The sequence below is a fragment of the Pezoporus occidentalis genome, unplaced genomic scaffold, assembly GCF_034315485.1.
Source record: "Pezoporus occidentalis ecotype Australia unplaced genomic scaffold, CSIRO_AGI_Poc_V1 ctg159, whole genome shotgun sequence".
Taxonomy (NCBI): domain Eukaryota; kingdom Metazoa; phylum Chordata; class Aves; order Psittaciformes; family Psittacidae; genus Pezoporus; species Pezoporus occidentalis.
The window spans coordinates 2593038-2611870 of record NW_026913415.1 but is presented as its reverse complement, the minus strand read 5'-3'; the positions used below and the strand labels follow the sequence as shown (position 1 = coordinate 2611870).

The following is an 18833-nucleotide window of genomic DNA, read 5'->3' as shown; positions in this document are numbered from 1 at the left end:
AAGGTGGTCTTGTCCACCTTGTTATTCTCAAAAGCTTTCTGAAATTTCCCTTTGATTCACCTGAGAAACATAATAGCTAGAAAACAAACTGCCATGCTTTTCTTATTGTGAAATCATAACAAGAGAGCAAAAAAACCCCACCAAACCAAAACCCTCAACTGTTTACCAAACAAAACCTATTTACAGGCACAGGCATGTATGGTTTATGCCCGTGGCTTTTTGAGATACTTTCATGAAAAAGCACATGACAGCTGTCACTTGACTGAAAAGATAAAACTTAAAGCCCTATCTTTACATGCTTACAGCTCCTTGTTTCTCTCAGTGTGAAACCTTCCAAAATACAGAGTTAGAGAAGTTCTCATTATTTTGCAATTGTCCTCCAGGTACAGCAGACAAAGAGCAGAGATAGCAGTCTGTAGGTGAATGAGGTTACAGCTCAAGCAGATGACGTTCTATGGATGTAGGTGGGAAGGCTTGATCCATTAACCACCGAAATCAGGAAACACACTACTACTGACCTCCAACAGACACTGACTTGGGCATTACCTGAGCTAAGGAGGTTTGGTACCAAGCTCTCATTAGAGAAAAACTATGCTTGTTTTTATGTAATTCTTCAAGCTATGTTTTGAGGAGAAAAATGTTACATCCGTGTAAAGAAAAATGAACTTTTGGTCACCACTGAGGAATGGGAGGTTTGAGTTTTAGTTTTCAAAATGTACAGCTCCAAGTTTTAGCAAAAATAAAGCTGACATTGCATTCCACTGATGAATAAAAACAAAACTAAAGCCACATTAACTTGGTTGGAAGTAAGGTTCACACTGGCTATATTCAAGAATATATTTAAAGGTTGCTCAAAACTGGATTCCTTCTGTGTCTGTATTCAGCATCCAGCAAATACTGGCATACTTGTTTAACAATTTGGTAAAACCTTGTAAATATACGTTCTCATTCACTACTCCCGGTGTTACTTGGGGTTTATTTTCCAACAGCGAGTGGAAATACATACACCACAGGTAAATGCAGCATCATACATCTCACCAAACTAGGAATACTGGAGGCGACTAAATTCTTTGGAGGGGCGTCTTCTAGCATTTGGGTATCCAGAGCTTGAGCCAATCAAAAAAAGTGCTCTCCATCTGTCCATTTCTTCTTGTAAATAAGAAAAATTCAAACTTGATCTGATTTATTACATTTTCAAGAGAGAAAAACCAGGGTTAGAAAAGCAGCACTGTATTTACCTTTTTGTACTAAATATGTGCTTTATGGAACTATGAAGATATCCTAGTTTAAGGGCCAATTCTGCCTGAAGAGAACATAAGAGACTTTATGCATAGGAAAGAAAAGTCCACTGTGGATCACGGGAAACATTAAGCTTTAATTACAGTTTTGCTGCAGTTTAGGGGTTAGCATTTGGCAACAGACTGGAAACAGCTCTAAGTGTGTAAATTTTTCTTATGCAGTATCTCTGATCTGTAGGTGGCCAGCATTTCCCAAGAAATACCCTCTGTGTTTCTTCAGGAAAAGCACAGGGCGTTTGCACAGTGCTACACTGAGAAAAGAGGTGTCTGGCATCAGAATGAATCTCATCACTTGGGAAGTGCTGAAGGATTTCATCTCCTGTGTAATTACCCACGGAGCCCGTGCTCTGGCTCACAGTGGGTACCCAGCAGTGACTAGCCCAGCACAATGCACGCACCTTTCACTAAGCATATTTGAAATCTAATACCTGAAATCCTCTTGGAAAGATCTGGCAAAGAACAATGAGCTGGCAGCTACTTAGAGGAGAAGGCACAGGTTGCATTCGGGTTTTCTTTGTGCCAGGGTCCTTTGGACTATCTTTTGAAAGTGTTCATCTACAGTCCTATGGCTTGTTGATTCTAACAGTCATTTAAATTATTTAAAGTATGTACATAACTTTTCAATTAACAAACTGCTTGGCTCATGAAAATACATAGACACAATTTATAAGTAGAAAACTAAGACTAAATATCTTATGATAAGCAGGTCACTATGAATTAAAAATGAGTTTTCAAATAAAATATTTAATGACATTTCAAATTAAATGAAACATTGGAAAATTAAAACTTTCACATTAAAGAGTCCTGCTATTTAAGCACTTCAGCAAATCAAACGACAGAAACATACTGACCTGCCTTGCATCCCCGGTATTGAAACATGCAAGAATCAAACACACAGGGACAACTCCTAATATTCTACACTTTAAATATTACTATAGGGTGAATTAAAGAAGAAAATCTCAGAAAACATTAAAGATGGAACACTGTCTGCTGGCTAGAGTTCCTGGTACATGTGCTTTTGCAGAATTTATTAGCAGAAGCAAGTATATCCATTTGGATAGAAGTACAGCAGATACAGAGAGACACCAAATACAACAGGATTCCTGTTCTGAGCCTGTATTCTCATATACCTCCTGGTGTTTTTACACTATAATTAATATGTTTGTGAACCATACAAAAATGTCTATAAATTAAAATAGCTATTCTACATACCGTAAACTGGTGTATCAACAGGTCCATCAGAAAAGTGATCTTATTGCTAAACAGAACGTAAGTGCAGTTTTCTGCACAGTTACTGCAGGTGAGGCTGTAAACATTCACTGCACTGCTGAGGGACCTGAAAAATCAGAAGGAAAAGAAAACTAAGAATATTAGTTTTTTCTATGGTACATTTACTGCAAATAAATGGAAGTGCATCACAAACCAATCCTTCAGCAATTCCCATTCATTTTCTTCAACTTGGCATTCAGGACAGAACTCAAAATTTACATGAAATCTAAAATCACTAGTAACTGCAAAGCAGTAAAGCCATACTTATCAGAAGTCGCGCAGTGTGTGGCTATTAGACTCTTCTGTATTAAGAATTTGTAAGAAAACTTACACAGAATATCAGATACTTTCATAATTTAGATACAAAATATTATTTTCCTGTGGCTTACAGTTCTACCACATGTAATTTGCCTGTAAGGTCCCTTCCCTAGCAAAACCTCAAGAAAAAAAACCAAACCAAACTGTGTGAAGTCATTCACAGTAATTCACAGTATAGGGGAACCAGCTTTAGAGGGAGGCTATTGGGTAGTGCCTGTGAACTAATGCAAGGAGTGGAGAGAATCAAGTAATTTGTACTGAGCAAGCAAAACTGAGTAGGTGAAGTTCCTGTCCAAAAAATCCTCCTGGCACGTTGGGACCCACGACTGTACAGACTTGTTTGTGTGTAACCGCAATAGCATCAGCTGACCTACACGTATGGCTGGCTAGAAAAGGGAACAGGTTTGCTACGGTAAGAACAGAAAATCATAAGCACAACGAGCCACAGAGAGCTCCAGATGTACAAAACATGCCCAATTGTTCTTTGCATCATGTGCAGTAATTTCCATCTGCTCCAATTAAAGTGTTCTTCTCCAAACAGGATTTGCAGGGAAGCTGGGACCAGTCCGATAGAATATACTCAAGGAGAAGATTAATGTGACCACGGATAATACCATTTCAGAATAAACACAAAATTCATTTCTTGAACTTTGCTCCCTGCAAAAGCTAGCACTGTTACCATACAAATCTGCACACAGACACACAACACAAAATGTATGGTAAATACATACAATAATAAAGACGGTTAGAAATTCAAGTTGTTTGTCCGAAACAAACCAAAAGGAAAAGAACTTTACCTTCATTGGGTTTTTTAACATCCAAAAAAACCATGACTAGGTTCAAATGAGCTCCGCAGAAGAAAATAAATTGTGAGCACAGTCAAAAGGCCACACAAAAGTGGGACTGCAATAAATGACCAGTTATCAGACGGAAATTCTCAAAGCTGGTATTCAACATAACAAGCAGACTAATTCAACACACCATAAAGAGACAGTTGACTTTTATGCTTTAGTCTTCTCCTAAAATATTTTTTGCCACAACAGCGTTATTTACACAACAGGGCAGGCTGTGGTACTGCTTGCTGTGCTGTTGCTATGGCCTCTCACTATTTAGCATGGCTCACCAAAGTTGAAACGGAAGCATCTTATACACATACATTGTATGCTTAAACATAGAGAAGCTGGAAATGCTCCAAGGCCACAAAATTTAGAGTAGCCTTTTCTTCATTTGTCTTTCTGGATTGTCTTTTCTTCAGCTGGAGAAATAATGTTGAATTTAAAAAAGAAGCCTTACCTTGCTTGGTTTGATCTGTAAAAACATACAGAACATTTATACCTTTTCTTTGTTAATATTCTGAGTATCACCGTATTACCAGCTGCAGAAATTTTACTGCACTGGTAATTAATTTTACTGCCTACTTAAATCAGTTTCTATCTGCACTTCACACGATATGAAAACAATATGAAATCATTATTTATTGATCAAAGGCAGGTTAATTTTCTCCTCTTCCATCTAATTTTTACCCCACATGGATAACACCTATACAAAATTCAGGAGCATGTGCTTAAAAACCTGCCTTGCAGCAGGATTCTCTTTTCCTGTCCTGGCTTTCTAAAGGTATTTATTTCACCTTCCTCAGCAATGCTGAAAATTATTTTTATTAGGCACCTACTTTTACTTCTCACTGAAGGTTATTCCTCTGTGTAGGTGTGTTTACAGGGACAGATGGAACTGCATTGGTAGTTTTCAGGTGAGAAGTAGATGATTTAAATCAGCACCTATCATTTTATCGGCTATTCTAAAATAAAGACTAATTCTATTTCAATATCAACACTGTAATTTACCCAGAGTGTCAAATATGAACTTGGGAGGTTAACTTGTAATTTTGACAGTTCAAAGTTTCTGTGGTGATTCAGTTAATTCACTGCAATAATGGTTTTTGATATATGGGATTCCTCATTCCTAAGAGGAACATTCATTTTACATTTGAAAACACAAAACCTTCCCACTTTATATATAGAACAAATTCCACTGTAATAATGCATCGTGCTTTTGTATTTCCCAACTGAATCTCTTGTCAGAAAAAGTCCTTGTGTTTTCAGAGACTCAAATAATGCATTTGAAAAGGTGGTGTAAGCAAATGGATGTCAAATTAAATTTTCACAACAAGGGTTCTTTTAATTGATAACATGAGCTTGCCAACTACGGTTTGTCTAAATACATTCTAATCACGGCACGCTGAGAACTATGATTCAGTTCCACAGGGTTTGTTCAATTCAGAATTGGAAGTGTCAGCACAGAAGTCGTCCCCAGGTGGTTCGCAGTGTTAAATGGCAGATTAAAGACAGCACAACTAATTTCTTTGCTTTAATCTTATTAAGGGAACAACAGCTGTCAACTGTCACCATTTCTGCGCAAGGCCTCTGAGACAAGCGCAGTGCTGCTAATGTCAAGCCAGAACTTTATTTAAGCACCACTTAAAATCTCTGCGATGAAAAAGTCGAGACCTTTCTTACTTTTTCCTTCCCTGTTGGAAGCTCTTAATACCAAAAGTTTTATCTCAAGAGATATCCAAATCAGCTGAACTGGTAAAGTATGAGCCTCACATAAGCAGCTGTTTATTGATCACTGGTGTTGCTCTAAACTTCGTATCACACCCACAAATCAGCTTTAGAGCTATGTTAGACAGCATGTATACTCAAACCACACAGTAAGTCTGCCCTCTGATGTAAGGCTTTCCTCTAGAGTAAATCCAATTATAAAAGCACTCATTATGGTACACAAACTTTGATCCAAAAAATAAATCTGTCTTTAAATTAGACAAAAACATGCATCTGTTTGTTATATTTATTTTAGATGAGTCCAAAGAAACAGGAAGAGGATTCATTCTAGTCAACGTTTTCAAGCTAGATCTCAACAGTTTATATATAATGTATGTGATTTTCTTTTATGCTAGCACATCTTCACTTCCCTCGGTTTGCCTGACAGAAACAAGCTGACCAACTGTAATTTTTATTCAAAATACCAGGGCAAGAACAGTATCCAAACACCCAAAACTAACCCACCCCAGTGCACGAGGGGATGTAGGGGAGAGCTTGCAACTTTTGCTTTATAAAAATCAAGGCATCACTGGCTGCCCAGTTCCTGGCCTAGCAATGGTTTCATTGCTAGATCTGGTTCTCAATTCAAATGTTTCATAACATTTCACAGAGCTTCTTTCAACAATAAAACCTGTTCCTATACTGCACAGGAGAGCAACACTGCTTTATTCTTAAGCTCCAAGAGCTTGAAATCCAGCTCTAAGACAGGCAGCAAGAGTGTGTGTGTGGGTGTGTATATATATATATATATATATGTACACATATATATGGAAATAGATGCTGAAGGTTTCAGATGCTGAACTTGCATCCTATTCATTCTCTTTAGAGTATCTTTATGCCCTTGTAGCAACTGTTAGTTTCCAATGAACATTTCTCTAGAGGGAATAATAACCTTCATGTAAAAAATCTGTGAATGATCCTATAGAATCACAGAATCCCAGACTGGTTTGGGTTGGAAGGGACCTTAAAGCTCATCCAGCTCCAACCCCTGCCACGGGCAGGGACCCCTTCCACCAGGGCAGCTTGCTCCAAGCCCTGTGTCCAACCTGGCCTTGAACACTGCCAGGGATGGGGCAGCCACAGCTTCTCTGGGCACCCTGTGCCAGCGCCTCAGCACCCTCCCAGGGAAGAGCTTCTGCCTAAGAGCTCATCTCAGTCTCCCCTCGGGCAGGTTCAAGCCATTCCCCTTGGCCTGTCCCTACAGGCCCTTGTCCCAAGCCCCTCTCCAGGTTTCCTGCAGCCCCTTCAGGCACTGGAGCTGCTCTCAGGTCTCCCCTTCAGGAGCCTTCTCTTGTCCAGGCTGCCCCAGCCCAGCTCTCTCAGCCTGGCTCCAGAGCAGAGCTGCTCCAGCCCTCCCAGCATCTCCGTGGCCGCCGCTGGACTCACTCCAACAGCTCCACATCCCTCTTGTGCTGTTGCCCCAGAGCTGGATTGGGGCTGCAGGGGGCTATCTGCCCAGAGAGCAATAGAGGGGGAGAATCTCCTCCCTCAAGCTGCTGGGCACACCAGCTGTAGAACTGAATGAATTGTAACAGCACAGCTTAACAAATGTATGCTTGTAAAACCATGTAAAAATTATAAAGAACAAGCTATAAAATCAGTTCCCAGCTCAAAACAGTTTTTACTGAAAGAAGTAATTTGTATCAACCCCATCCATAATATTACATGAGCACTGTTTTCTGCTTTTTATGTGTGCAATTATGGTTCAAGCTTTTTTACCCCATTAATACTTGAAGTAAATGATGCAAGAAATTGTATGAGTAGAAAAGATACATTATAATAAACCCAACTTTAATCATGTCTTAACTTGTAACAAAAGTCCTCCTTTGTTCCCTACACAATTCCTACTAATTTCTATTTAAAAATGCTGGTAACCCAAGGAACTCAAAGTATTTCACAAATGTTAATTAAACAAGCCCTACAAACCTCGTTTGTTAGCAGATTTGTTACAATTCTCAAGGCCAGCAACATGTTATGGCACAAAAGGGCTGAATGAGTTGCCCATAGCAAATATGCAAAGTAATGCAGGGGATGAGACTCATTTTCTGGTCTAGATTTTAAGTCATTGAGCTCTGCAGCTCTTACTTGGTTTTCTGCAGAAGCGTAAGAAAAATACCATAAGACTGAAAGCTCTTGAGATTCTGCTGAGTATGTCTTATTTTGTGGAGAACTGAACAAGTTCAGGGAAATTACAACTGCTACCTTAAGAAATAACGTGGCTGGGCACTAATTTGTATGTTAATACCAATAATAAAACTTACTATAATCCCCTGCTTTCTCTTTTCCTTTCTCAGTGATTTATTTGAGGGAGAGAAAAATTGCCCCAACACCAAATGTATCATCTGACTCATAAATGTCACATCTTTTTCACGGCATTTACTGTCCTGCTGGTCTAGCTACCAATCTGGAGGGTAGTCCAAAACAACAGGCATATTGTTAAATCTTCTGATAATAAAGCTTTATCTTGTAGACACGGGATTAAAGTTCTGAGCTGCACCATACTGCCAGGATTTTGGAGAAAGAGAGATGGAGGTAATAGCCTATGTAATCTCCTCACCTACTTGTAAATAGCTTATCCTCATCACAAAACAACGGATAAATTCCCAATAGGAGTACAAACTCATACACTGCAAGAGCAAACAAACAATCTTAAATACAGCAGTGTCCTTCAGCAAAGCAAGGGCAATTAAGAGGAAGACTGAATTCAACTTCTTACCACAAGGCTTTGCTCTATCTTTAAACAGGGAAAACTGCTATTTCTCTATATTAAAAGTTTATGAAGTCAGGATGCAAATTTTATTTGCACAAAAGACAGAAAAACTATTTCAAACTGATTTCCAAAATTAAATTGAAAAATGTGCTTCATTTCCTCCTCATTTAAAGGACAAAATATATTCTACGATTATCCTTTGGTTTTGAAACTCTCGCAAACATTCTGTATTTAAAGCAAGACCTTCTTAAACACTTTCAGTGAGACCATACCAATATACATTCACACTGTTCCTCTAAACCAGCCACGCTCCTGCCTGTTTCAAACTGCTCACACAAAGTCCCACCCTCTGGAACTGCAGCTTGCTCTCGACAGCTGAGCTGCAGACTCTGCAGTTCTCTATCAGAAAGATGACCCCAGAAATTACAATAGAGAAGGGCCTGCATCACCTGCAGCAACACCAAGTTCACTGTGACACTTCCAGCAGACTGAGTTACACTCAAGCAGTTAAGAGTCTTACAGAAAAACCTGCAAGAGCAGTTAGCTTTAGAAAGCAAAATCCTGTGTTAAATTCCTGATGTAAACCTTCCAGACTCCAGTACTTTCAGATGCCTACAAACTGCAGACTACAATTTGCTGTAATGTTGAATGAACGCTCTATTTCAGGAGTGGAGCTAAATTCTTCACTAGATTTTTCACCGTACAAAACTGTCAGAATAGTTTGTATTAATCTCTTTCCTGCCTTGAAATTTCTTTTGGAAACAGAACGAGTTGAAAACTTGCATTACTAAAACAAGGTCTAAAGAATTTTTCAAGGGTTTAAAAATTCTTTTTATAATTCAGTCATGAATAGGCTCAGGAATCTGAGAAACCAGTTATACTGGTCTGAAATAGGTACTGGATAGTCAGTAAGTGTTGTACAGAGAAGCATCTCTGATAAATCTCCTCACGTTTTTTGTTACACAAATGTAGCTGACATGGGGCTTTACTTACCAGCATACAAGTTCCTCTGAGAACTAATACATCTTCATGCCACCTAACAAGCTTCAAACACAATGTTTTCAGTGACATAAATGCAATATTCCCAAACCTCCTCAATGAATATTGCCAAAGTGAGTCTATTCCTAAAATGAAAGAACAAAATCCGACTATACCTGTCTATAAAAGATGCAGACTCTTAAGAACGTAAAGCTAAATTTAAGTTAAAGTTTGTGTGCCCGTAAGTTTTAGTGCAGCCCTTTCCCTTGCAAAGTTGATCTCACATTGATGAGGGTAACTCAAAATTAGAGTCTCTGCAAATTAAGGAGGCCAAAGGCTGCTGCTGAGCTGCTGCCCACAGGACCAATTCAGGACTGCTCACCAGTGGAGCAGGCTGCATTTGCAGCAAGTGCGTTCTGCATGACTCAGCAGGAAAGTAGTTTCATTCTCTTTGAAGAGCAAAGTTAAGATACTAAAAGCAATGCTTTTGTATGCCTTGATGCTCTTTTCTAGCACTTCACACCTGTCCCATAACATATTAATGGACAGATTTAATACAAACCCCCACAATGTAGTGCTTAAATTCCAATTATTATGATATTAAAATATACCTACACAAAAATGATGACAATGGCACACAAGATATCCTGGGCTTGGCTCCTCTTGTACTAAAACCATGCCTAGCTCTGCTCTGAGAGTACATACATGTTTTTGAGTGGATAAAAATTTCATTTAGAGATTAGGGAAAAAAGCATGCTTTTGAGTTATCAGTTTTTACAGGCATTCACTTTAGTCACCACCTTTTTTTTAGGGATTAGACATTTAAATCCTTCTATTCTGATGTGCTATAAAGAGGAATTCCTGTAATCCACAAGAATTTTGACTTACCTGTTTGTAGAAGCCCTTTCAGGTAGGAGCATCTTACAACTGCTTCACTTTAAAAGCATTCAGACTCCAGTGAATTACAACCCTTCAAAAAATTCCCCCACTTCCCACTAGACCTCTTTAGAGACTAACTTCAAAAGATACATACCTCTTGTGTTTAATACAGTTTTGCCTCCTTTCTCGTTTTGTACAATGAGGGATGTCCCTGCTCAAATATATCATAGATAGAAATGAAACCACCAAGTTAGAAAAGTTGAGCGGAAATGTCTTTCACCTTCCATGGCAGCATAGAATATGGCATGACTTTCTTCTTTGAAGTTTAACACTGGATTATGAGGAGAAGCAGTGAAGCAGCAGATGTGAAACACACATTCAGGTGATTCTACGTGGCAAATGAAGGACCCATCATACTTACTTAAAAGGAATCCGTGAAACTGCATTCAAATTGGTGGGAGAAGTCACTGCTTGAAGAATATTTTCAAGGGCAGTCAGTCCTCCCGCAGCTCGAAATGCTATTTGGTCTGCTGTGTTCTAGAGAAACACACACACACCAACATCAATGAAAGAAATTCCTACATGGAAGATACGTCACGTAGACAGTTGTCCTTAGTTTGGTCAATGTGGAAATTTCTCAGTACCTGGATTTATCATGTTGAACACCCATGAAAAAGAGCATTTCATCACAAGCGCACAGGGAAGAGCATTGTTTAGAGCAGGAGCTGAAATTCTCAGCTGCTATTTTATTCAAAGATTACGCACACATATCCAGTACTCTACAGCTGAGACAGCTCAATACTGTATTTTCTGTAATGACATACCTTTATAGAGATTTTAATAAAGTTAATAGTGTTCTGTTGCTGTTATCTTTGTAGCCATACTTTATAGCTTTGGACATCATTTAAAGAATACAGACAATCTCTAGCTGGGTATTTCCTCTTTTTATCAAACCCTTCTAAAAGGAGACAGCCTCCAGGCTTGTTCCCTGATTTGTTCCCTATGTGCACAGAATATTGGGCAGATCCCTTTAAAACATGAGTACCGTCTATCGGTTAATGACACCTGGTTAACACACTTCACAAGAACATGGGCCTCGCAAGTCAAGTACCTGATCTGGAAGAGAGCCTGAGAGTGTCACCGGTCAGATCACAGATACCTTGTTTTAGCCTTAATCTTGGGAAGGCAGAAATGTGGCCTGACAGATGCTGGTGAGGATAGAAGCTGGTCAGCTGTTCTGTCTTCTCAACGTAATTGCTCAGAGTTTAAGAATCAGGTTAAAAATTCAGATGAGATTTTTGGTAGGGCTTCAGTTATGGAAAACTACAGAGGTAAAGTCTGAAGACAGCACATCGATGACTGCTGTAGTTTCTCTCTTTGGCAACTCCCAACTTACTGCCCTCCCAGGTCCTTTGTCTAATCCACTGCTTGCAGCTTATTAAAAATGTAGCAGAATATTTTTAGCTTTGAGGTATGACACATCTCATTTGTTTTGCTTCTGTTATGCTGTGCTGTTGGTTATAAATGGAAAGATTCAGTAACAACTGGTTTTGTATGTGCTCCAGCTTCCTAAATTAGTCTCTCTTCATTTTAGGTGCCCTCTCTGAACGTCCACTTAGCAGAATTTTACACTTAAATACCATCCTTGAATTTACAGTTTGCAAATTACTGAGTTTTGGCTGGAGCAGGTCCCATAGTTTAGAACTTAACTCATGTTTTCCTTCCCTGCAAAACAGGTTTTATCTCCTACAATCTAAAATCAAGCAAGTAAGAGCTTTTTCTTTTCTACTTCTAAGTTGCTCATTTTGTCTAATTTTATTGGCAGTTTGTATTTAACCAACTTGATTTTGTCAATGATGAAGATACTCTAGTTAATAAGAAATAACTTGTTTCTTCCCTTCCCTCCCCCATGAATGCTGCAGGCACTTGGCACGTGGGAAAAAATGGGAAGTGCTCCATAAATACAATCATTATTAGTCTGTAAAGAATGTATTATATTACAACAGGTTGTGTAACACAAAACACTCCTAGTGACTCTGGCAGTAAAATCTTCCTTTGAACAACTGGAAACAAAACTGAGCAAAATATGATTTATTTAGAAGGGAAACATTTTTCCCCGTGAGAATTAGACATTAAGACATAAATACAGCAGTATATATCTTACTTTTAAATCATGCAACTTTCCCTCCATGACATTTCTTTCAAGCAAACATCTATATGCTACTTAAGTTTCACACTGCAGTGTGCTTGGGGTAACTGCAGTAAGCACTGACCCCCCCAGTGCTTTCCATGGACCCGTAAGGAAAAGACAGCCAAGCAGCAAAGGAACAGTCCTGCCACAAATCAGATCATATTAGCGGAGCACCTTGGCTCAAGGCCACAGTTCTCCAACGTCTCCTCTCCTCCCCTGCTCCACCAGGGCTGCAGAGCACAAGCCCAGGGCCTTTCCAACGTATTGATTTTCACTTGAGCTTTAAACTTCACAAGTAGAAAGACAGATTTTGTTATTTCACGGCTGCATTTTCCTTGGCAATCAAGAGACATGCATAATAACCAGTGCAGACAAATGTGCACGAGGATTTCTGTGTGATTGGCATGCTGGCACTGCAGCACACCAACAGGAAAGACATTTATGTGACGCTGCTGATTTATTTGCCACAGCATATTTTGTTAGTGCTACTCCAATGGTAAATGTGCCAAGCACTTCCCACTTCTCACTTTCCCTATTTCTCATGGGAGATTATGCCACAACCTATTAGCACTTGTGGCGAGGAAGTCTTGCCTGTCATTTAGACCAAATATGCCCTTTCTCTATTTCATCCCATTACTCTGAGTTATATCCCATTTTATTGCACTCGTTTTGTTTCTCTCCTCAGTAATTACTTCATTCTTGAAATCATACACTGCTACATTTTCCTACTTGGCTTGTTTCTCAACTCTGTAAACTCATTAATGCTAAACCCATCCTTTTATTTTTTTCATGGAAACTCTTCCTATCTGTGATTTTTTTCCAGAACTCCTCTTTTCTGCATAAATACCCAATCATGAAGTGTCCAGAAAGGAACTTCCCCCCCAGATCAGTCACCAGAGCCACCCTGAAAGAAGCTGTAATGTTTCCTTATTTCCGAGAGGAAATCTTCATGTATCTATTTAAAAGAATATTAACATTATGAAGCTGTTTGATTTCCTACATGCTCTCATTCCACCTGAATCTGGAGTATTGCTCCTTTTACAGACAGATTCTTTTCAGAGTGCCTGTTCAATCCTGTCTAATACTTTGCTAAAATACAAGTATACTTTGCAAAGTACATATTTAAATTGTAATGAACTTCCTTTACTACTACAGTTTCCTATGAAGCAGAAGCAAGTTTGTAATTTCTCCCAGTTTTCCAGGATTTAGTTTTATGTCCTATTATTCTCCTCTCTAGATAACTCATAAAAATTAATCAGCATTTTGATGCATAGCCATCAGGGAAATAAATCCCTAACTACGTGCACAGAAGAGAGAGGGGAAAAACCTTCCGTAAAAGGAAGGAACAAACCAGCAGCAAAATTGGGGAAGATGCATGAGTACAGTATTTGTTCACTGTGCTTACAAAGGACTACAAAACTGCCACATAGGGATTATGAGTACACTACTTCTGGCATGGTATCTAATATATTTATCTCCAAGAATTCTTTTAAGATGGAGAACTCTTAATAGCTTTTAACCTGTTTTGTTGAAAGGCAATGCTGATTACCATAGTAACTGCTGGTACATGGTGCCTGTGAATGCCCTCGGTCACCAGGCAAGCATCTTGCTATCGGAAATCCCAGGTTCAGGCACAGCACCTTGAGTTTGGCCTTGGGCCAGCAGAGGTCATGGGAACTAAAGGGAAAATGTGCCCTAGCCACAAAGGGCCAGAAGAGTCACTTGAATATTGCATTACTGATGCTCTCAGAGTGAATACTGTGTGACCTGTACCAGAGGAAACGGAGTAAAAAGGAATTGTGCCCATGCGATCCCTCAGCTACCCACACTACAAAACCTCATATTGACGAGCTGTGTACAAAGAGTGCTCCGTCCCTAGCAGTGTTCAAGGCCAGGCTGGACACTGCCTTGGCCAGCATCGTCTACTGGGAGGCATCCCTGCCCACGGCGGGGGGGTTGGAACTAGGTAATGTTAAGGTCCTTTCCAACCCAAACCAGTCTATGATTCTATGATTAACGAACAGTATTAAACCTCCCCAGTGTTGACAAGTATTATTCTATCTCTGAAGTATAACAGCCAAATAATACCAAATTAGTTTAAAGTATACCTGAATTAATTCCTACTTGAGACAACTTCCAAAGTTTGATGTATTTGTACATTCACCTAAAGAAATTTTTCTTAAAGCATAAACATATAGGAGCAGGCCATCTTACCCAATTTATCTGCCTTCCCAAAATTAAGCTATATCCTTCAAAATACAATACAAACTCGCTGAATGTTCTGTAGTGCTAAAGCTTTACATTAGCCAATACATCGTACAACAAAACAGAAATTCAAAAGAGGTAGACTGAGGCACGCAAGTTATTCAAAGCCTAAATAATATCCTTATTTAAACTGGTCCCTATTTGAATCTCTGCCAGAATGAAAGACCTGTTCAGGGAACCACAACTTCTACTCTGGTAGCAGCCAAAACACTGAGCAAATTAGGCACTATGTGAGGATGAAAAATGTCAGACTCTCCAGGGAGTAAATACTACATCCCTATTTGAAAAGAGCATAAACCAGAATGGCACATTTTGGCTGCTTGAAAGAATCCTCCAGACTTCTAACTTAGTCGCCCAAATTACTTAGCTAGATGTTCATGAAACCCATTTCATCATAGAAACTGGTCTTTAAGTGGCTGCATATTTAGGTTGGGAAGGTTATTCAGCAAAGGTGATCAGTGTAAGAGGATTCGTATTTCTTAAACAGAAGACAATATACGAGCATCTGGTTTTCACACAGTGTGTAAAAATTTGGCTTCTTCATTCGTATTTTCAGAAACTCACAACTACAAATAGTATTTTTAAACTGTCTGATTTCAAAGTACAGAAGGATTTCAAGGCGCTGAAGTTACCTGATCACGCAGGAGAGCAGGGACAAATGATCATGATCATGTAGGCAAAAATGGTTATTACTGCCACTTCTTAACAGAGAGAGGAGAAGGCACAAAAGCCTTGGGGATGCCACCTAATGTGTCTTAACCATTAGCAAAACAGTAACAGAGGCTTAGTCTTCAGAACAGCTGATGTAGCACTTAAAGCCAGCACATGAAAAGTCTTGTTTTCTTTATCCCTCTCAGGTCTCTCATTGTGAAATACAGTGGTCTTATTTGTACAGGAGGAAAGCCAACACAGCTGATGCGATATGAAGTATGTATTTTCAATCTCTGGACCATTATAAACTCATCATTTAGAGCACACAGCAAATAATTTCACCAGAAGAGTGCATGAATCAAGTAACTTTAGCAGAGAGTGTGTGCACACCAATGCATGTGTGGCAAGGGAAACAGAAATAACAATCAATTAAACAAACCGTCTATCCATTTTACAGACTAATTATGAATTAAACATTCTAAGAAACTTAACATCAATCTTTTTTAAATTATTTTTTTCATTATGACAGTCAAGACAGCTCCCTGCACACTGGGGAAGCATGGCTGACTTATTTACCTACCTGGTACAACACCTTAATGGATTTGAATTCCCCTTTTCTCCTCTCCTACGGCTTGAGTGACAACTGACTAATAGGATTACAGGCTCTGTTCCAATAATACAGCTCAGCTACATGCCAGCAAAAAATGACAGCCTAAACCTGAATTACATGGCCTGGGAATCCATCCAATAATTAACTAAAGTAACTGTTATTACCTAACCTAATCAAAGGAGAAGCAGCTGTTAATCTTTGGTGGCCTGCAGTGTAGTAGCGGTCAGACTGGATGAACTGTCTTTGTACTTGACTCCTCTACAGACAATAATTATGTCCTTTGTGATCAAGAAGGAAGGGCTTCCTAACCTTTCAGACAGAGGCAGCAGATGGGGAGCAACTGTTTGTGTGTTCGCTAACAAGATAGGGTGGATTTTATCAGGGTTTGGCATCTGTGGCACCTGCAGAAGCACCACTTACCCAATGATACACTGTTAGCAAATTTGAAAATTAGCAGACTAAATAGAAAGTTCAAAATAATGTTTTAATCCCATTATCTGACATTTGGTACAGAAAAATACACACAGCTAAAAAAATCAAAGCGATTTACACATATGCCTCATTATACCTAATGCGGTCAACAAAGAAATGGGTGACAAGGCCAACTGACCTGTGCTGCTACTTTGCTGGGTTTCGTTTAACCCATTAAAGCAGTTAACATAAACTGCATGCTTCTGAAATAAAACCAAATCAGGAGAAAACATCTAGGATTTCTTTATATAAGTCAGTAGGTAATACACAGGAACACAGAGTGAAATAAAGTGAGCATGAATTAATAACAGCTTTTGGTTTCTGTGTACAGCATTCCAGGGCAGAGGTGAGACCAAAACCTCTGTCCTGGGCTGCTGCTCCCCATCACAGAGGACATTCACCAAACTGGAAGATTTGTAAAGCAGAAGATACAAGGGCGGAGAAACCTGCCTCACCATGAGACGCAGGAGAAGTACAAGTTAGCTTATGCTGGGGAAAGTAATAACATGATGGGATCACAGTGCGGAAGTATCTGACTGGGAAGAAGATTTCTGATAATGCACAGTAACAGCTAATGTTTGGAAGCTGAAAGTGGATGAGTTCAGTAAGAATAAAATGATTTTTTTAATGCCAAGAGTAATTTATGATGAGCATAATATACTTAGGATATAGCCGACTCTCAATCATTTGAAGTTTTTAAATCAAACCTTATTATCTCCTAGAAAAATATGATCCTAGCTAAATCATAATTTATTAATTTGGTGCAAGAGTTATTGGGTGGAATCCAATGTCCTGGACCAAAGTACTCACTTCCATACATTTCTCCTGTTAAAGCATTATTATTGGTTAATAAGTAGAGCAGAATCAGAAATAATGCAGCTTTAACAGCTGAAATGATTTAAGGCCAGCTTTACCATCTCTGTTCTCTGTAACTTCAGCACCCCACATTCTGACCATCTGAAATCTTTTTGAACTTAAATTCTCCCGTGTAAACCTTCCTTCTAAGACCAACCTCTTTCTATGTAGATTTAAAAGAGTATTCTCCTGCATTAGCCAAAAGAACACTTTCTGTTAGTCCTGCCTATTATGTCTGAGTAAGAAGCTGACCTGGAGAACCTGTCTGAACAGACCTCAGGAACTAAAACTCTTCAGAAGAAACTATTTCTGAAGGAAACCCAAACCCTTTGAAACATTCTGATTTCTGTTTCTGAAAGCACACGCTGAACTTGTGCAGCTCTATTCTACACTTGTTGAACTGCTCACTGATGGAAGAAATAACTAATTAGTAAAATACAGTTAAAAATCCACCTTCAGAATTTTCTTCTTTCCTTTTATCTCGAGTTTGAAGGTTCTATCTAAAACGCCAGGGGCTAAGAAATACAGTTCAAAGCTACCTTAGAACAACAAACCGGACAACTGAACCCTGAGCTGGCTCCTCCTTGTTGTTTCTCCCCCAACACCCCCCCCCCCTTAAATACACGAGTACTTCTTCATGCACATACAAACCACAGATACATTTGTGATGGTAGATAAACCTACACTCTTTGATTAGTCCTCCAGACATATAACTTTATACAGCGAAAATCACTGCAGAGTATACCAAAATAATAGTTTCTATTAAAATAGGCACTTTTGTTCCCTGCAATACTTCTCTCTAGTGAAATCAGTATTACAGCAACAGCCCATTCCACCTGAAAAATCTCAAACGGGTTTTCAAACATGACTGACTTTGCCCACAATAGAATTTCAAGCACTGAACCTCAATGGGAAGGTAGTTCAGGATTAAAACATGAGCTGGAATTGGCTCAGAAGCATTTTCATACCACTGGGGGGAGGTATTCATTCCCATTATGGACTTATCTATCATGTGTTTGCACCAACTCCTCCCTCATGCATTTGCTCACATGTTAAAGCCCCAAGCTCTTCAGGTAATGCTATGAAAGGCCACAGAAAGGAGGACTTGAGATATTCTTCCACCTTATCCTGCAAAGTAAAGTGCAAACTCTGAAGCCTTTGAGCTGATTCTCAAGCCTTCAAGATGAGGCAGCTCCTCTGGTTTCTGCATTTACACTCCGTACAGACTCATCTCCACGGCTTCATGCAGGAGAGGATGGTTATTACCTAGCACTCGAGATGGCAGGTAGGTAAAGCCATACTGGATAGGGCTCCTTACTGGATCACTGTATTATTGAGTAAGATGAACCGACAGGATTAAGCTCTGCAGAGTCTTTTCAGTTCAACAGTAAAATCACAGAGAGGCACTCAACACTTCCTGTGACAAGGACAGGACCCTCACAGTCCTGTTTGTGATGTTTCAAGAGTCAGTGAAAGCTGTAAAGAAAAGACAGGTAAACTACTGAATTCCATGTTACCTGTTTAGCTGCTTTCACTCATCCTAAGCAGTGTAACAGGAAACAATACTGCTTTGAAAAATAAGAATTGTCCTTGTAGATATTGCAAAGACAGCACTGGGCATTGTGCTTATTAAAGACACATGTTTCTTCTATTTAAAAATACCAGGGCATCTAGCAAGTGCATCAATTACAGGAGAAAAGGAAGGATAAAGGTTTTCATCTCTAACACTGGGAACAAC

The 18833-nt window shown here is 39.3% G+C and overlaps 1 protein-coding gene across 2 annotated transcripts in view; it reads right to left on the bottom strand.

Moving 5' to 3' along the window:
• SCAPER (S-phase cyclin A associated protein in the ER) overlaps positions 1–18833 on the bottom strand; it is a 149483-nt gene that overhangs the window by 41913 nt on the left and 88737 nt on the right. For both annotated transcript variants that reach the window (XM_062612238.1, XM_062612239.1), the window contains exons 24-25: positions 10474–10589; positions 2511–2634 (exon numbers count right to left, since the gene is read on the bottom strand). In XM_062612238.1, coding sequence (XP_062468222.1) covers positions 2511–2634; positions 10474–10589 — 240 coding nt within the window. The remainder of the gene's footprint in view (positions 1–2510; positions 2635–10473; positions 10590–18833) is intronic.